We start from the raw sequence: 21,210 nt of genomic DNA, 5'->3' as shown, positions 1-21,210 counted from the left end.
TCGAATAAGCAGATTTTTATGGAATATTCAGCAAGTAGACTACTCTTTTATGCAAGAATGTGACCTCCTACCACGTTACAGTGTGTGTGTACTCTCATAATTGTATAGTAACACTTTCGTTTTCCTGTTCTCTCTCTAAGCCGGCCGCGGTGGTCTCGCGGTTCTAGGCGCGCAGTCCGGAACCGTGCGACTGCTACGGTCGCAGGTTCGAATCCTGCCTCGGGCATGGATGTGTGTGATGTCCTTAGGTTAGTTAGGTTTAAGTAGTTCTAAGTTCTAGGGGACTAATGACCACAGCAGTTGAGTCCCATAGTGCTCAGAGCCAGTTTTTCTCTCTCTAAAATAATCTCAGGTAAAATTGCTTACAAATCGTCTTGTAAATCAGCACGCTGGCCAGTTGTTGTGGATCATCCTTTCTGCAGGCAGGTATGTCTCATTCCATTGTAGGACACTGAGCTGTGGAGTTGAGAGAACCCACAAGCTTGTCTTTCGTTAATGGTGTGTCCTCTGCAGCTATAATTTCAGATCGCCCCTCAAGAGCGAATGCCGTGTAAGCAAATTGCACAACGGAATTCAACGAGCGTGGTACATTATGGGAGGGCCGTAAGCACTATATCCTTTGTGCGTCCCGTCTAACTTGCTATTGATTCTTCCGGAGGATGGGGGTTGCTTCATTAACTATGTAACGTAAATCAAGGAACTCAATATATTCATGATTTACTCTGTAAATGGCATAGCAAAACCTCGAACTAGTCTAGCATTCATTACAAACAGTTCACTGAAATCAAGTAGTGCATAGGTGATCAAAATTGTTTGTTATACCTAGTTGTTGGCAAGGATCTGATCGGCATGAGAGTAATAAACTGACCAAGCCGCTTTTCTATCATCGGTATCGTAACACGGAGGTAAATGTTGAGCATGCAGTGGTTGTCAGGTGAAAGGATGACAGCCAGTGAAGTCAAGCATAATACCAGGGGAAAGCGACCGAGTTAACGCATCTGCCCTGCCCAACCATGCAGCTGCTGCGACATGATCTTGCCACAGTCAGGAAGTGCCTTCTGCCTCTCCTCAGAGTCAGCATCCTTGGTGCAGTAGTGCTTACAAAGTGCGCAGCTCAAGTCTTTCTCTCTCTCAATTATATCAAACCTAAGTGTTCATCCTTCTCTAGCGTATGCAGTCTAAGTGTCCAAAACATAACTCTCCTTGTTCTGGTGGATGTGCCTTGTGTGTGTCTGAAGTTTTTCGATCAAGCGCTAAATTTTCCACCAACACTTGCCAGTGGTATATTTTGCAATGGCTTGAGTCATCCCTCCAGAGGCTCCATAAAACTATTCCTCCAATCAACTGACTTATCACCCACCTCCATTTAAAAGGGAGATGCAGAACCTACGTCTTAGGACATCCTCTGGTGAGTGCTAGTACCTATGCCGTTGGAGAGTTGTCGCCACCGTGGGAAAACAATAAGGAGAAAACCATCTTGATTCTCTTATTGTCAGTCTGAAGAGCCACCAGCCACGCAATAATAATTCAAGCTATGTTGTGTTGGTGTACGCATTCTAAAGATACTATCTTCGGCTGGAGAATATCCTTTCTCGTACTCAGAGATTCTGACAACCTTTTCACGAAGCCTCTCAACCAACCGGAAAAGTTGTTTCACGTCATGCTGTGGGTGCGTGCTGCGACCACAAAGTTAAATTCGTGGAACAGCGCAGAGACGGAGCTTAGTTTTAAGTGGGTAGCGGAGTCTGTCGGAATATGGTCCTGTGGCTCTAGAGATTCTGTCTCCTGGAGTCTTGCTGACACACAACAGTTCTGCCACCTTCCTTGGAGCAAGTGCCGCGTCCGGTCTGAAAGAAAGCCACCTCCCTCATCCCCAGGGTCAATCCGCAGTGATGTCTGCGTTCTTCCTCACGCACGCACTCACCCTCAATGGTCTCCCGTCCATTTCAATACACAGTTATTACAACATGAAAGAAATGAAATCAGAATATAAATAGCCCAGAGAATTAGTAGTGCCATGAGAGTCACACTTGATTTAAATTCCAAGAGTTCTAACTGTCATTAACACACTAATTCGTTCCATCATCTTATACATGAATGAGATGTAGCTAGCCGGAAAAAAACTAGCCATCTCTCAGAGCCTCAGTATGCTTGTCTCAATATTATTTCGTCATTTACAGTGAAACTAATGTGAGATTCTCCCTCCCACTCTCCAGCTCATAACGCAGGTATGTTCTTGTTGCTGATGGCGAAATTATGGCTGAGACTAGTTTGGATCAAGGCAGACGCAAAAATTACATACTGTTTTTCCCCAGCAATCAACCAGACACTCGATAGCTTGCTCGAGTATGACTTACCTAGGACCTGACCAGGATCTCCATCGAATTTAAATCTGTCCATTGCTGATTATAAAGATGTAGTTGTATCTTCAGTATGACTGCAGAATGATAATAACTATATCGGGCTGAGTATATCAACAAATGTTATAGAGTGAATGGTAAAAATTGTTACTGCAGCAGGTTGAACTCCTCTCTAAGCCACTGTCAGCTTTAACATCGGGTAATAAACGCTATTTTTTCCTCTAGTGTTGTAGGTATGCACATCACTGCTCTTCTCAATTTATGATGGATTATTTATAGCGAATTTCCTTAGGAAAAATATGTATTGTGGCGATGCAGATACAATACCTAGCTCCTTGAAGAGGTACCTACATGACGTCCATAAGTGAAGACGACATATTATTTTTAGTGCTCGCTTTTTTGCAATCAACACCTAATTGTTTACCAAAAAATTATTCCATACGACATTGTTGATTGGAAACATGCAGAGTATGTCAGGAGGTTAGTATGTTTGTTTCCAAGATCAGCATTATACGAAGAGCAAAAATAGCTGAACTTCACTGTTTGTGAAGCTCAGTAACAAGCTTCTTTCAGTTTAAGTTATGGTCAATATGTGCACCCTAAAATCAGGAGCATTCTACCCAGCTTACTGAGTCTACTCATGTGCTTCATCTATTGTTGATATGACTCTGTTTGTTGTGTAGTGAAGACTGCAGTCTGTTTATCCAAAATTTACAGAGAGCCCATTTTAGGAGAACCATTAATAATTCTTTGGAAGATATCATGTACTAATTCTTCTGTTGCTTTCTCTCTAATAGAATTTATGAAACCACTAGTATCATCCACTGAAGTACCCGTTTTGCTTGTTGAATATTAAATGAAAGTGAATATTAAGTGAACGTGGAAAGTCATCCACTTATATAAGGAATAGTAATGGACCCAAAATTGAACCCTGTGGAACTCCTTTTGTGATTTTACTCCAATCATTACACTATTTTTTTTGTACCTTTCCGATACTGTCTGAAATATTCAGCACAACCTTCTGCATGTAAAGCTATCAGTTCTATAAAACTTGTATTTTTCTAATAGAGAATCATGATGTACAGAATTGAAGGCGTTGCAGAGATCCCAGAAATACCAACAGGCAATATATTATTATTTAAAGCTTTTGCTATTTGACGAGTGAACGTATAAATAGCGTTCTCAGTCAAGCAACCTTTTTGGAATCCAAACTGTGATATGATAAGTAAATCGTTTCAACCTAAGTGTGTGACTACTTTGCAGTACATTACTTTTTCGAATATTTCGGAAAAGATCTCAGTAAAAAAACTGGACGATAACTGTTTAAATCTGTCTTGTCACCTTTCTTATGTACTGGTTTAATACTTGCATATTTTAACGTGTCTGGAAAAATTCCTTGAGCCAGTGCTGCACTGCGTATATCACTAATGACATCCTTATTAAGTTCTAATTACGTTTCAGAACACTGTCTGAAATACCGTTAATCTCACAAGAGCTTTTGTGTTTTAGAATTTTTATGATTGTTTAATTTCAGTGAAGAGTGTTGGCCCTTCTTCTAGCTGCTTAAAATTTTATGGAATGGCATTTTAATATGTTCTCTTGCTTCTTCTACTGAACCATTTAAACCTATATTTGCTGCTGAAGTACTTGCAACTTGTGAATTATCAGTGACAACATTGTCATTTAGTTTAATTGTTGTGGAATCTTGTACACTGACTGGTTGTTCTGTCTCCCATTTGATAGTGTCCCAACGGCTTTAATTTTATTATCTACATTATTCATTTCTGTCAGGACACATATACTTCTGGAGATTATAATGACTGTTTGTTTGAAGTTCTCGTTCTTCGTAGCACGAAAGACAGTACGAAAAAATTCACAAGCCTTGTGGACCACAGTCTTCTTCGCAGGACGGCAGAAATAGTATAAAGGGCAGCAGTGACTTACATCCTCGGGTGGGGTGTACGGCGGCACGGTCTCCGGCAGCAGGAAGATGGCATAGAGCAGACACGCCAGCATGAGGCAGGCGGCCATCGTGTACACGCCGTAGTACTGCAGAGCGGCCGTGATGGGCGCCGACAGCCCCGAGCCCAGCATCGTGCCCGTGTACTGCGAGACGTCCAGGATGCCCAGCCTGCGGCAGCCAAAGGTCTGAGGTATGATTCGTGAAATGCCAGCAACAGCGGGCTAACATAAAGCTTATACCACAATCTGACGTTAACAAAGCAGCGAACGTGCATCGAATAAACTTGTTTCCTGAAATGTAGTTATTTAATACCTCGTATTATTGAAGTAATAAAAAGACGTGCTTACCGCACCATAGTGGACACGAAAATAAAAAAGTGACAAACAAATCAAAACCATACGATACTTTCATTCGAACAGGCAGTCTAGGTAGCGTGTATTGCAATAGTTCATCTATATAGATGATGCCGAACCTAGTGTCGTGTACATAGTTCTGCGTAGTCAGCACGTACACAACTTTCCCACTAGAGCGTGCCCCACTAAGCACAACAGCACAGTCGCAGCGCTCGTCCGTCTCCGCACTACGAGATGGCGCTGCCATAGAGACGGACCAAATTCTGTTTCCGCCGATCCGCGTATTAATATGTAAGGCAGCCAATGAGATTGCTGCTAACATAGAACCTTTTCTCCTCGTGGATCACACTCGCACAGTGATACATGATCGCGTGAGGTATTATAATGAGTGTACAGACCTCCGATTAGTCAGTCTGCACCAGTCTGTACCAGTCTGCATTTATCTGCACCAGTCTGTACCAGTGTGCATTAGTCTGTACCAGTCTGTACGAGTTCTACATTTGTCTGTACCAGTCTATAGTCAAGTTTCAGTCTGCACCTAAAAAGATTATCATATTCCTGTACATAGCCATGAAGATAAATGTATACACGCTTTTGTCAAGTATCAGAGATATATATGAGAATAAAATTAACATACCAATACAAAAGGAACTTCAGACTGTCAATTATAAGTAACATCCAGAACCAAGTTAAGTAATTTTTATGCTGGTTATTATTTTAATAAATGTGTGTGAAAATTAATCAAGTTCTGTTTAAAGTTGGTCACCATCAATCTGCTAGTCTAAGTGTGCAAGTGGCATTTCTATCGTCTGACCGAACGGCAGAAGATAAACACGCCACGATAAGACCACGAGACACATTGCTGACACTCACCTACTTCGTTAGAGCGACAAGTCAAATGATCTGATGGTGTGTGTACTGAAGGTCTTACAGTACGCACACCACACCTAGCCACAGTGCTCTGTTAACTTACTAAGAGAACCGACAGCAGTGTATCATTTCATCCACTAAGATGTTGTTTTTAACATCTTCCCCAGGCTGGACCACTGGAGAGCTTAGGTCCTTTTCAGCTATCATCCAATGAGATGCGATTGTGCTAGGAAGATTCGAAATTTGCTTTACAATAAGGAACACCTCCTGAAAACTTGGATCAAAATTCACGGATTACCATAGAGACGTTAATGAAATCGCATTGTAGACTCGCGGTGCAAACTGCGCCCAACGTACACAAACTGTCGAGGTCAAGTTTCTTAATTGGAATACTAAAATGGTTCAAATGGCTCTGAGCACTATGGGACTTAACATCTATGGTCATCAGTCCCCTAAAACTTAGAACTACTTAAACCTAACTAACCTAAGGACAGCACACAACACCCAGTCATCACGAGGCAGAGAAAATCCCTGACCCCACTGGGAATCGAACCCGGTAACCGGAATACTGTACTTATATATTTGTACATTAGACATCTTACTTTGTACGACTGTTTTATAATTTCAAAAGTGTTTTTACAGATACGTAGAAATGAAATTTTTTCAATACTTGACTATAAACACAAACTTTTTGTTTTTCTTTCTAATAGAAAACTTGTAAAGTCAACTCCGGGTTTCTCAGATATACTCTGATTAAAATTACTTGACAGTTGACGTGCTAGAGGTGTATTTATCCAGTCAGAGTGCTTAACATCATGCCTGAACTATACACCGTTGCCAGACTGCCACAGAATGGTCAGTTAGTTAAATTACATTTCCTTGTCTAGCTTTTCTTCATGTTGTGTTTCGATCCCGAATCCTGTGTCTGGCCCTTTTATTTCGCATTTTATCACACATCACACACACACACACACACACACACACACACACACACACACACACACATACAACGATGGTAGTGAAATACGCACATTTCGTACACGCCACTAGCCAAAGACTGCTGGATTCTTTCGTACAAGATGTTATTTGGATCCAATTATCAGGTAAACGTCGTACGACATGATGTAAAACCGAACTTTTTGAACGCAGGAAATGATCGTTGCAACTGACTTTATATGGAAATAAATATAAGGACGTAGTCTGAAGCTCTTCAGCAGTGTAGTGGTAACACTGCAGTGTACAGTGTAAATTACACGGGTTCGCATATCCTCAGGTGATAAAAACGTTTTTTTCATTCTTAAATCTTTACCATAGTAACTCTGGTTATTATTGTTTTCAATTAATTGGTTTCAATCAAATTTTTTTATTTTTAGTCTTTTGGTGGATCATTTTGATCTTTGTATTAACTTCTTTATTTGCTCTTATTTTCCTTCCTATCGTTCTCGTTTCTTATGGAGTCTGCTATTGTCGCCTATAACGTATAAATCTGTTCCAATCAGAGCTGCTCATCGGTAGGCATTGCATCATCTCGCTTAGCAAAAACGAAAAGTCACAGTTCGCTTTTAAGGTTGAAACTGAGTTTCTATCTGTCTGGAATTTGCTCCTACATGTCAGCTTTAAAAGCCGGGAGCAAAACGAGCCTGATTTACAGTTCTGTCACAGGCTGCTGAACGCTGTTTTGTTGAATAAATTGCACATAAAGAGGCTGTGTTTAGGCTGGGACACGACTGTAAGTTCAGGGTCATAATACAGGTTGTCTGCCAAAGTTCAGTAACTGGTCGTTTAAAATCAGAGCATCTCATGTTCCCGCCGTTTCTGATGGCAGCAGCTTCCAGCGTTGCTGCAAGTTACATGAACAGCATTTCAGCAGCTGTAAAGTGACCCGCCATGTTTGCGTGTTGCCTTTAACCGAGTGATGGGCTATGTGGCAACACTGTAGCGCCAAGTGACAGATGTCAACTTCAACTAATTTTTAGCGTAGTATAGAAAGTGGTATTACGGGAGTACCGTCTTTTACGCGCTTCACAGATGTTCGCAAGGTGTAGATGTAGGACTGAGAGAGGCGCCAGCTTGCGAGGACGTACCGGACTGCCTTGTCGTCGACAGGGGCGACGTCCGCGATGTAGATGTTGGCCACGCCCATGAGGTTCATCATACCGCCGCTGAAGGAGGCCACCACGGAGGGCAGCAGCAGCCACTCGGCCTGCAGGTCCGGCACCGCCGACAGCGCCGCCCACGCCGCGTACGCCACGGTGTTGCCTGCGCACAGCACACACAGTCTCCGTCACACACTAGGCAGCCAGTGAAAACCTAAGCGTCGGTCAAATTGCTCTTGGCCAACTATCTGGATTGAAAATGCGCAACAAATATCGAAAATACCAATATATGATATGTATTTGCAGTTGCGAATATGGGAAACCGTTGGCTGTGTAATGAAGTTACGACAATAAAAATTTGTGCCGCACCTGGACTCGAATACTGATTTCTTACTTATCGCAAACGGTCGCCTTATAACTTGTCTGTCGAAAACGACTAACGGCCAGACACAAACATACATATCTAGTCAACCAAGCGTCTACAATGTGCACTCGTACAACCATTATCTATATTCCTATACATAGGAGACACGTTAATTGAATGTCGCATGCCTGTTTTGGCGGATAAGTATGATATATCGCAAACGACTTGCAATTAAAAAGTTTCCCCTGTATGGGACTGCACAGAATGGATATATGAGTGCAGGTTGTAACCACGTGGTTTGGGTCTTGCTCGGAGTGGTGCTTGGATAGCCTAATGGTAAGGAGACTGCTCGCAATCAGTAGGAAATCTGGGTTCGAGTACTGATCTGGCACAAATTTTCAATGTCGCATTTCCGTTATACGGCTGATGGTTGTCCATCCAGTCTTGTCCTGAGGAAGGCCGTTGTAATACGGTCGAAACGTTGGTTTTACAATATACAATTAATGTATTTTACACAATTACGTGGAACAACACCCATAAGAATTTTAATCATCACAGCACAGGCTGCAGTAGACTAAGAGTTACCTTTATCTGTCATACAGATCTTTGACTCGAAATGATATTTGTATACAAACTGTTACTTCCGCTCACGTTAGCTTCGCAGATACTCTTCCGATGATACCTTCGTGGAATTCTGGTTTCTTATCTAATTATCTGCTACGGTAGTGTAAACAGTGATGGAACCGTGGTTAACGTACCGATGAATGACCATATGAAGATGGGGCGGCGACCGAACTTATCGCTCCAGCTGCCGATGAATAATGCGACGACAGCGGGGACCACCGCCTCGATGACGGTCTTGTACATGATCAGCGTGACGGCTTCGGCGCGCTTGTCGTCCGGGCAGTCGGTCGTGTCTTCCATGCGGCACACGCGCTCCGTGAAGAGCGCGCCGACGAACGAACCCACCGCCGTGGTGGAAAACATGAACAGCAGCACCATGGGCTCCACCGTCGGCCGCACGCGCCACCATTGCGCTGAAATATCCTTTGGTCAGCTCCACGCAGCACCGAACAAACTAAAAAAATTGTATTCCGTGCCTCACCGTGAGACTGGAGTCAATAAGGGCATAGAAATTTCAGTGCTGGAAGTGATTTTTGTGCAAGAAGAAAAGTCTATTCGTGAATGAATGTGAGACTGATTAGCCTTGCCTTCTCTAATTTAGCAAATGATCATTTAGAATATTTCCAGAACAGTCCACGAACACAATATTTCGGTGAGCAACCCTGTTGGCATCGTCAGGTGCACTGATGTACTGACCCGGTCGCATCTCCTTCCGCCGTAACCTCGAGTGGCAGTCAGCGCTCGAAGGCCCACCCCACCTAGGCAAGGGAAACACTCACCGATTAAAGTAGATACCGGTATTTTAGTCGGAATTTACGGTATTTCTTTCTCTCTTTCCACGTTTTATTAACAATCAAGTCAAAACAGAATGTGAGTTCTTGTGCTAATATTTTTGGTTTTTGAATAAAACTTGTTTTTAAAAAAACGAGTACCGCTTATTCGTACCATTTCCATAGTTTTGAAATAATAGGTCATTATGGAAACTGAGAAAAGCGATCAGCGCTATTTTAATAACATTACCTGCAGTTAGAAACTAGCAACAAACAACGTGGCATAAGGATCGGTACAGCATTGCAGAGACAATAATGTACCTGTTGCCTTGTGGCGTGGTCTATTGGACGATCTGTGTACAGTGGCCAAGACTAACCCCAACCTTGTCTGTAAGGGATCCCGAAAACAGACAGGATAAAACCAATATTTCAGTTCTGGTTAACTGATATTTTTCGTTATTTTTTTGCTCTCGGTTATAATACGTGTTTTTTTTATTTTTACTAACAACTGAGTAAAGAACCAAAATATCAATTAGCCATCGCAACAGTAATAAATTTTTCGTTTTTAGATAAACCTTTTTTTGCAAAAAAAAGTGTAGTTTTTACTCGTTAAATTTCCATTGCTTTGAAATATTGGAATATTACAGAAATCGGGAAAAGTGATCAGTACAATTTTAATAACAACGGCGATTGCAAACAGCAACATAGGCAAAGCATAAGAATTGGTTCAACATTGCTTATACGATAATGTACCTTGTACCATAAGGCATGCAGTGTACTACGTGTGTATATGTACATGGGTGTGCAAGACTTCCTTCATCTGGTGACTTATGGCTGTCGTCGTCGGGCATTATATTGGTCTTTCTATTATTTACTGTGACTGTGTGAACTGATCTATACTTTACGAGAACTAGATGCGAATAAAAGATTTGTTTATGTCTCCTGTATGAAATCAGTCCGTGAAACGTAAGTATCGAATTACGCAGTGCGCTATTGTTGCGATGCTACGTTCTTGTAATGGATCATTGATATTACATCTCCTCGAATTTAAGAACGTTTTTTGTATCACGTGCTGGACACTGAATGACAGACTGCTAACATACACAAGCATTGTAAGCATGTGGTCCCAAATACAGAATCAATGTTATAGGGCGTCTTCTATTTTCCATTACCTACATAGGAATTCAGTTACTTTCAAGATTGGTCAGTTAATTACGAAATGCTGAGAATACAACAATGGTAAGTCTTGCTGATGTGAGTAACCGTCTTCCGTTTCAGACTATACCTTCTCCCTTCAGCATCTTATAACACGTTTGTTTTGTGTAACAAAAGTGTTAGTGATTTTGACATCTGTAAAGGTGAATGGCGTCTAACACTATAAAATGGTGAAAATCAATGTCTATAATCATCGTTTATGGGGCGCTGTACTTCACAGAGCGCGCGTTTAAAAGTACTCATTTCCCGCACTCTTCTTGTTGCGTTTGCCACTGTGGGTGACAGATATTTCAGAATGCGAGAAATACAAATCCAATATTTTTTGGAGTTAACTCTGTTGGTTCATGAAGTATCTGTGCCTCACATGTTCCTCACACGAATCGGAAAATACTGCAATTCTGGAGCGCTGTACGAAAAATTAGCACAGTTCTCACTTCATATTCTGACACTATAACTTCCTCTGTGAGTCAGACAGTATACTCATATACTGTGGTATCGCAGTAGTCTACATTTCATTTAATCTCCAAAACTTACACTGTTAAATCATACAGATGAATTCAACCATTTCGCAGATGACTCTGCCTTCTCTCACTAGAAATATGGTATTATATTCCTCCATTATGTACTCTATGCCTCACACTACGACAAAAAATTCGCATAACGATATCACTGAAGTAAACTTAGCACTACCGTTTCGAGCATTCTCCTGAAGAAAGCGTAAACTGTGTTCAGTGTTTTCTGAGGCCTGCGATTCCATTCGCGTCCTGAACCTACAATGCGCTACCGTGTCATCCTCTCGCACAAACAAGTACCGTCGAATGACCTTTATCATCTACAGCTCAGATTCTTCGACGGTACATTCCACTTTATTAACATTCGTTCGTACTGTTCCGAATACTTTCTAAACACTTTGCTACGTTTATGTAGTACTAATCCGAAACAATCTTCAGTAGTTACGCGATGATGAATTATCACTCTCGGCTGGTTTGCTCATGGGGGCCACATGAAGATCATAAAATTAATATTCATATTAGTATGCTCAGACCGATATTACACAACATGCAGCGGGTCAGAAAAGAGATGAATGAACAGTTACCCCGACGTTATTATATCAGGGTTTTAAGACTAACTGTGTACGCCGTTTACTTGCATCTTCCTTTATGCACCAAAACCTGCTTTGTGCACAGTATCCCACTTTCTCTGGTGCGTAGGACACTATATACACTCCTGGAAATGGAAAAAAGAACACATTGACACCGGTGTGTCAGACCCACCATACTTGCTCCGGACACTGCGAGAGGGCTGTACAAGCAATGATCACACGCACGGCACAGCGGACACACCAGGAACCGCGGTGTTGGCCGTCGAATGGCGCTAGCTGCGCAGCATTTGTGCACCGCCGCCGTCAGTGTCAGCCAGTTTGCCGTGGCATACGGAGCTCCATCGCAGTCTTTAACACTGGTAGGATGCCGCGACAGCGTGGACGTGAACCGTATGTGCAGTTGACGGACTTTGAGCGAGGGCGTATAGTGGGCATGCGGGAGGCCGGGTGGACGTACCGCCGAATTGCTCAACACGTGGGGCGTGAGGTCTCCACAGTACATCGATGTTGTCGCCAGTGGTCGGCGGAAGGTGCACGTGCCCGTCGACCTGGGACCGGACCGCAGCGACGCACGCCAAGACCGTAGGATCCTACGCAGTGCCGTAGGGGACCGCACCGCCACTTCCCAGCAAATTAGGGACACTGTTGCTCCTGGGGTATCGGCGAGGACTATTCGCAACCGTCTCCATGAAGCTGGGCTACGGTCCCGCACACCGTTAGGCCGTCTTCCGCTCACGCCCCAACATCGTGCAGCCCGCCTCCAGTGGTGTCGCGACAGGCGTGAATGGAGGGACGAATGGAGACGTGTCGTCTTCAGCGATGAGAGTCGCTTCTGCCTTGGTGCCAATGATGGTCGTATGCGTGTTTGGCGCCGTGCAAGTGAGCGCCACAATCAGGACTGCATACGACCGAGGCACACAGGGCCAACACCCGGCATCATGGTGTGGGGAGCGATCTCTTACACTGGCCGTACACCACTGGTGATCATCGAGGGAACACTGAACAGTGCACGCTACATCCATACCGTCCTCGAACCCATCGTTCTACCATTCCTAGACCGGCAAGGGAACTTGCTGTTCCAACAGGACAATGCACGTCCGCATGTATCCCGTGCCACCCACCGTGCTCTTGAAGGTGTAAGTCAACTACCCTGGCCAGCAAGATCTCCGGATCTGTCCCCCATTGAGCATGTTTGGGACTGGATGAAGCGTCGTCTCACGCGGTCTGCACGTCCAGCACGAACGCTGGTCCAACTAAGGCGCCAGGTGGAAATGGCATGGCAAGCCGTTCCACAGGACTACATCCAGCATCTCTACGATCGTCTCCATGGGAGAATAGCAGCCTGCATTGCTGCGAAAGGTGGATATACACTGTACTAGTGCCGACATTGTGCATGCTCTGTTGCCTGTGTCTATGTGCCTGTGGTTCTGTCAGTGTGATCATGTGATGTATCTGACCCCAGGAATGTGTCAATAAAGTTTCCCCTTCCTGGGACAATGAATTCACGGTGTTCTTATTTCAATTTCCAGGAGTGTACTTCCTCTGCTATAGCGCGTGTTATATGTCCGTATCACAGTTAAAAGTTTTTCTTCCGGCTGAAGACCTATGTGACAAGGCTCCGTTAAGTGTGGCATATGTCATATGTGGCTTTGAGTGCAGGGGAGTCGTGCCTCTCGGGGTATCATTTACGATACCTTTGCGCATGGTCAGAGCATTTGTAAGTTTCTTAATCTATTGACTGAGACAACTTAGCTAAAGTCTTGCCTCTAACTATAAAAGAAGTCCGACGATTCCTTAAGTATCCGCACAATTACCATCAGAGGCCATGGTGTCAGTCGCATAGTGGAACCTAAAGGTTACGAAATATCGTTATACCTTCTGACAGCTACAGCCAGAAACAGAAAGAACTTATGACAACGGAAAAACCTAATATTTATAGAGTCTATAGGAAACTGCTTGCAAAGAAATAGGACTAGTAATTTGCTGTTTCTCCTTTACATACGACTATTTCCTGGGTGGTACACGCTGTCTGATAGCGATTATACTCACCTTTGCGTGAAGATTTGATTTGCTCCCCGTCATTGAGAATGGCTGACTGTTGGTCAGTGCGCGACACATCGTCTTCAACTGAAAGCTTCCGTTCGGTGTCCATGGTCTTCAAAGAGCAGAAACTCTGCAAATAACCCAGCAGCAATTACATGCATTGGCTTGGATTGATGACAAATTAAGAGTAACTACTTGTTTACTCTAATGATAGAAGAAACATGATAATTACTTTAGACATTGTAAGATGTTTCGTCGTTGTTCTTCTGGGGGGTATGGAATTCATGAGAGAATAATCTAGTTCTGCTGATACAGAAATGGTCCTGTTTGCAAAACTGCGATAGTGTGTTTGGGTGTGTTCAGTTTACTGCCTTGGTTTACACAGTTAAAATGAGCTATGTCTCCAAAGGAGAGACACGGTCGTATTCGGTTGACAGCTATGCTGTATTTGCTATATGCGCATCGCCACTCAGTAACTCCTACTTATTATTTATATTTTCTGTTGAACTTTAAAACAGATCACTAGAACCACCCCTCTATTAGCGTGTTGATCCACCTCTGACGTTGAAATTGGCTGCAATGAATGCAACGAACATGTCCTCCATAGTAGACGAAAACTTGTTGTCAGCTTGGGCTCATGGCTTTGTGGGATCTGCACCGCACTTTAACCCTACCATCAGCTCTTACCACCTGAAATCAGGACTCATCTGACAAGGCAATCGTCTAGGGTCCGATCGATATGGTCACGAACCCAGGAGAGGTGCTATAGGGGACGTCGTTTTGTCAGCAAAAGCACAAACATCGTTCGGCTGCTGCAGTAGCCCATTAACGACAAATTTCACCGCATTGCTCTAACTGATAGGTTCTTCGTACGTCACAAATAGATTTGTGCTGTTTTTTTATTGCAGTGTTACTTTCTGTTATCACAGACAACTCTACTCATACGCCGGTGCTCTCTGTCGTTAAGGCGGTCGGACACTGCGTTGTCCGTGGTGAGAGATAACGCCTGAAATTTGTTATTCTCAGCACACTCTTGACAACGTGGAAGTCAAAATATTGAATTTCATAAAGATTTCCTAAACGGAAACTCCCACTCGTATAGCTCCAACTATCGTTCCACATTCAAAGTTGCTAATTCCCGTCGTGCGGTCATAATCATCTCGGAAATCTTTTTAACATGAATAACCCGAATACAAATGACACCTCCTCCAGTACACTGCCCTTTTATACCTTATGTACGCGATACTACCGCCATCTGTATACGTGCATTTTGCTATCCCATGTCTTTCGTCACCTCAGCCTATATCACAACGAGTTTCTTGTGTTAAAGTTCCGCCTCCTCTCCAAACGAGGCGGTACTTCTTTGGTTACAGTGTTCCGAATCGCCCCCATAGCAGTGCGGTGCGGAGGAGCACTAACCATATGTTCGTTGCTATCTGCTGCGTTCACAAGAAGGAACTCATTTACTACAGCGTCTAGTAAAGTGTGGACTGCAATTACTCATTACTGCAAATATTTTGTTATAAACTATTTGCACAAAAAAAGATCAAAATATACTGGGACAGCAGGATTTCAGAGATATAGGTAGACATTAAACAACGTTTATGACAAGGAGGTTCTTTAGATTCTCTATCGAGAGTAACGAATTTAAAACACGGCGGAATGAGGAGACTGCGAGAGGACGCAAGAAAATACAAGAGGGCGCGTGAGTCTCCAATTGAGAAAAACCTGATATGAACCAATGCGAAGCTCAGTTCGTCAAAACTAAAAGGAGAAGAAGAAGATCGTAACCATGATCTTTGATGAAGCAAATATTTAATTTACTATGTACAATAGAGACGAAAGTATCATATTCATTTTAGGCAAATAAATCGACACTAAGAAACGCAGATAATAACTGAAATCAGGATTAGCAGTGTTGGCCCATGTACTACAGTGTTCCCCTACACAAAAAAACAAGATACTTTGAAACAAAATACGTGTGGAACTATAGATTGCAACATTCGTTCCAACTTTATGGTCTTGCACTTTTTGTCACATAAAGACGAACTGAGTGCAAATATCTTTTGAAAAAGCATCATCGTTTGGGAAAGAAGTGAAAACCACAGTGAAAATCAGGAACATATTATTTGCAAGAGTTAGCTACACTTTGCAGATACTTCTCTACATAGTCGCTGCTCCGACTTAGACATTTGTCGGAGCGTTATACCAAATTTCCAACACCATCGTCATAGAAGGCAGCCGCCTGTGCTCTCCGATAATTCTCTACGCTGGTCTTTAGTGCGTAGCCTGCGCCCAAGTGTTGTCTTCGTATCCACTGTTCCATGTGAACAGAGATGATACTCAGGACGAGCCAATTAGGGCTGCATTGTGGGTGATCGAACACTTCCCATAGAAAAGGCTGCAAGAGCGACTTCACTACCCCTGCAGAGTGCAGCTGAGAATTTCCGTGAAGAAGGAAATGCGTGGCAGTTGTGTTAGGTGGGCTGCATTCATTAAGGCGAAGCCTCTTAGCAGGCCCTTCTACTTGGCGGGAGACATCGTTGTTCTAGGCACCTTTATTAGCACACAGTGGTCTCACAACTGAAAAGAGCGTCTTGATGCGATCGACGGTCATACTAGAGGCACTACCCAACACATCTGTGCAAATCTTCATCGGGTTTTCACTGTGGTGTCCATTTGGCCACTGACTGGAACTTACTTTCTGGCCAACCCTCTCTCTCTCTCTCTCTCTCTCTCTCTCTCTCTTTTTCTATATATATATGTATATAATTCCCAGCAGTCTGTATTCTATGTGGATCAGTCACAATAAGATGAGAGATACGCCCAAAATAAATTTTATTTAATAAATTAAACAGCTGGAGGATAGAAACTGGCAGGAGTTCGTTAATTAATAATGTCAAATAAATTATTTCTTGCAACGCTAATATTGTCTTAAATCAAGCAGAGTCACTTGAATAAATGTGTGACTTGCTGATACAACTTATCACTATTGCAGACACCTCCTCTCACAGTGCTAACTTACAGATACAAACAAGCATCGTAGCTTCTTACCTGTGCTCGGCTGCGCTCCGCGGCAACTAGACTCAGGCTGATTGTGCTTCACTTTAAATATGGAGAGACCGGATGCCTGTCAAAGGGGTTTTCAAAGAATTCTAGTGCTCCGCTCTGAGATAAAAGCAACAAGTATCTCAAGGCTCAGGCGAAATGTAATCAAGATAAATATCAAGTTTTACGATAGCTAGCAGTTGCGTAGATTGTATTCTTATCGTTTCCTTCCTGTCACGGTCTGATACGCGCCGAAGGTAGCGACAGATGCGGCTTGTGGGTGGCGATTAGTTCGGCCGACAGGATGTGTTAGTCCCATACCGATGGAACTCGCCTTCAAATGATGAGGATAGTTATTTCTTTTGTTGTCTCACATCTTTGTCGGTAACTTCGCCCAGTAAATGATTTTTATAACATCACCAGTCCCTCGACTGATTTCGTGATGAAGCAAATCTGTTTCTATCTTCTGCTAATATTTTTATCTCTGTGCGCCTTCTAAACGTAACGTCTTTAGTTTTTACATTTTATCAGCTATGTCGGTACCTAATGTTCTTTCCCTTTAGCGTTCCGTTCAGTACCAACTGAACTAGTCCTGGATGTTTTTATAGATTTCCCTCTAATCTGCCCCTTGTCTTTGTAGTGGTTTTTTCCTTATCGCTTTCCCCGTCCCGTTTTTTAGCATGTCGTCACTTCTTACTTTATTTAACAGTGGCTAATGATATAATTCGGGAACATTTGAACCATTGTTCGACAACAAGAAGGAACCCTTTGATTGCGAGTTCGCAAAAGGCCAGTGATGTGTATGGTATTCGAAGCCCCACGTACTGTCTACAATGCATCTAGAATATTGGCTGCTAATGGCAACCGGGGATGGGACTTGAGATGTTCAATGCTGAGCACAGCTTGAGAAGCATAGTTGAACTGCTAGTCACCGAGTAGCTCACAATAATGCTGCAGTGCTAGCGTTGTTGATACAAAGCAGAGAAGTAGTAACTATAAACAAAACGTACATTGCATCATATCTACAGGAACATCGGCCGAAATTGACAAAGACTTGTGTTAACAAGGCGCAAATTATTCTTTAAATTATGTCTTGCGGTAATCTCTAGTCATTTAACGAGAACGCACTCTCGCGAGAATATTGACTTATTTATATATGAACCAACTGTTACTTATATTTGTTGTAAATGATGTGAATGTAATCGAATGTTTATAACTTTTCTTTTATTTAAATATTGTTGTAATATACTAACTGAGGGCGGGAAAAGGGCCAAGATGAGTCACAACATGAATGTAGAACCTGAAGATTATATATTTTTGGTGGGGACGGCTTTCAGCCAATAAGAGTTGGACAGCGGCGGAACACTACTGGAGTCCAGTAGGGACTGGGACTTTCCAAGTGAAGAGCTCAAGAGCGCGGCTCTGGACACTTTACGTCGAGTGCTGGAAGGAGGCAGACCTGCCAGTGGTAACGAGCGTGGTTCAGTCGCATAGGTGACTGATTCTGGGCGGTGGGCGGCTGCAACAATACTGTAACTGCTGAATGGACTTGCATTTCGAAAGGTCTGAATGTGCTTCATAGTAGGACTAACTTCTGCCGCATTATTTACGGAACTGAGAATTGAGACAGTATGAGTTACTGTTATTTGCATCGCGTGTGTTAATGTGCTAATCATCAGGTTGAACACTGAACTATTTTGATCTGGAGAATCTCTCTTGTGTTGTAATCACGAAATGGACTTTGTTTCCGCGAGTCTTTGATGACTGTTTAGGAGTTTCGCTACCATCTCGTAACTCTCTCGACGTAACTTTACTGGGCTTGATGAGGGTGTTTTCTGTCTCTCTTTTAACTGAATATCATAATACCCCTTCCCATTTATTTGAGATGTCCTTTCTTGAATAAACAGTATGCAACATAATTTTCTGCCGTCTACATCGATTTCAGACGTTGTAATAGATCACTTGTTATTAAATTGTTCATCTATCTTTTACCTTATATTTCTGTGAACTTTGGGTGCAGTACTGCGCCTACAGGTTATTATTTACAACGAATTAGGTTTGGGGCATGACAGCACAGGAGCGCGAATCGACCCTAAGAGTACATCGAGCTGTTCTTCCTAAAACAGAGCCGTGCATTGCCCAAGTACCTAAAATACGAGTAACCTCAGGTAAAGACACAAATGGGCTGCTCGTATGGACTGCATTTTGGAAGAGCAACTACTCTAGCAGTGACTTTTACGTACAGTCGTAGTACCTCTGGCAGACACATTTTCTGCCCTTCCTGGTGCACATGGTGAGTCATTAGCAGCTAATATTTTTCATGTCATGACTCTTAACACAATGCTTTTAAACGAGCCTTACTGAAGATTGAACTTGCAACCTCGCACTCAAGGGGTTCCTTGTAAGCAAAGATTTTAGTGAATAGATCTTCTCTGAGAGTCCACACTTTACAATAATAGTGAGTACGACCATTTTGTTGCACAAAAACATTGTACTACGTGGAACGTATGCAAAAAAACACATAATTTATTCTACGCTATTCAGTTCTGTGAAAGATCAAAGTTTCTGATTAGAATGTCATCTTGAACTGCTGTAAGTCACGCAGTCACTCCAGAATAGTGGCAGAGGTGGCTATGCTACGTTGTTTCGTTCTAAGTCCAGATTTCGCTTGTAGTTTGTTCACGAGGTCTCTAGTAGCATGGTGTGTTATGACCATGTCCTACATGTTTCCAATCGACTACATAACAATACAAAAATCGGTAAGAATGCACCACTATGGCATTGGAAGCATCCTAACTACATGTGAATAGTGAGAGGCTGCTGTCGTGTTGAAATGCAGTTTGAAAAGACTTTCTAAGGAAGAATTTTGTCTGTGGCTCTCAAATGTCTGTGATGTTGCAACCACAAACTTCAGAGATGATATTAAAAACAAATTATACCCTCATGTTTGACACTACCCTGGCACTATGCTCCAAAACTCACATAACATTACAGCAGACGCCTTGTGTGTGTACGTGTGTGTATGTGTGTTATGAGCGTGGCATTCAGTCTTACAAGAGATTGTTCATCAGCTTGACTTTGGGTCACTTATGACTCACTGGCTGTACCAACACCTGTGGCCTGAGGTGCATTAGATATTATCGTCACTGGTCACAATTACTGCAAATTATTTGTACTCTCACCAGTGACTACAACCTCTGGGAAGTTTCAGCAGTCAGAGCCACACGCTTGCTTCAGCACAGTTACGGCGCTTCATTCTAGCAACGTAACGACCAGCCAGTTGGTGCTCATAACCCACACACATCTTCGCTGAGCACAAGACTTCATTCTTTGGATTACTCGTTTGCCAGTTATATCACTAACTGGACACCAGCTTAGCACGAGCGTCGACTTGAGTCGAGTCAGGCTGAGAGAACACTCATGTGATACATCTACATTCAGCTCGGTGTACATACAGCGCAAGCCACCGTATAGTGTGTGTCCAAGTGTACCTTGAACCATTACTAGTCATTTCTGTTCCGCTAGGAGACAGAACGAGGGGAAAGGACAGTCTATGTTACTGTTGTGATCTTCAATCTGAAGCCTGGCTTCATGCAGCTCTCCGTGCTACTCTGTCGTGTGCAAGCCGCTTCATATCCGAATAACTACTGCAATCTGCATCCTTCTGAATCTGCTTATTGTATTAATCTCTTGATCACCTTTCTAGCCCTCACGCTTCCCTCAAATACTAAATTGGTGATCCTTTGACGTCTAAGAATATGTCCCACCAACCAATCTCTTCTTCTAGTCAGGTTGCGCCACAGATTTCTTTTCCCGAAATCCTAGTTCAGTACCTCCTCATTAGTTACGTGATCTACTAATCTAATCTCCAGCATTTTTCTATAGCACCACATTTCAAAAGCTTCTATTCACTTCTTGTCTAAACTGTTTATCGTACATGACTCACTTCCATACAAATATATTTAGGAGACACTTCCTAACACTTAAATCTATATTCGACGTCGACATAGTTCCCTTCTTCAGCAACGCTTTTATTGCCATTTCCTATCTACATTTTATATCAATTTTACGTCGGCCATCATCAGTTATTTTGCCTCTCAAACAACAAAAGTTATCTACTAATTTAAGTATATTTAGGAGACACTTCCTAACATTTAAATCTGAATTCGACGTCGACATAGTTCCTTTCTTCAGCAACGCTTTTATTGCCATTGCCAATCTACATTTTATATCAATTCTACCTCGGCCATCATCAGTTATTTTGCCTCTCAAACAACAAAACTTATCTACTAACAAAACTTATCTAGTTTCCTCAGCGTCATCTTATTTAGTTCGACTACATTCCGTTATACTTATTTCGCTTTCGTTGATGTTCATTTTATGTCCTCCTCTCAAGACGCGT

At 42.7% G+C, this 21,210-nt stretch overlaps 1 protein-coding gene across 1 annotated transcript in view; it reads right to left on the bottom strand.

Annotated features, from left to right (window-relative positions):
- Positions 1-16,840, bottom strand: part of LOC126235911 (proton-coupled folate transporter-like) — a 31,106-nt gene extending 14,266 nt beyond the window's left edge. Inside the window, exons 1-5 of the mRNA XM_049944867.1 lie at positions 16,815-16,840; positions 13,767-13,890; positions 8,765-9,043; positions 7,631-7,805; positions 4,305-4,491 (exon numbers count right to left, since the gene is read on the bottom strand). Of these exons, the coding sequence (XP_049800824.1) occupies positions 4,305-4,491; positions 7,631-7,805; positions 8,765-9,043; positions 13,767-13,869 (744 nt within the window). The 5' untranslated portion in view covers positions 13,870-13,890; positions 16,815-16,840. The remainder of the gene's footprint in view (positions 1-4,304; positions 4,492-7,630; positions 7,806-8,764; positions 9,044-13,766; positions 13,891-16,814) is intronic.
- Positions 16,841-21,210: the final 4,370 nt, after the last annotated feature.

The sequence above is a fragment of the Schistocerca nitens genome, chromosome 1 (assembly GCF_023898315.1).
Source record: "Schistocerca nitens isolate TAMUIC-IGC-003100 chromosome 1, iqSchNite1.1, whole genome shotgun sequence".
Classification (NCBI taxonomy): domain Eukaryota; kingdom Metazoa; phylum Arthropoda; class Insecta; order Orthoptera; family Acrididae; genus Schistocerca; species Schistocerca nitens.
The sequence above is the reverse complement of the archived record's forward strand: the minus strand, read 5'-3'. Positions and strand labels throughout refer to the sequence as shown.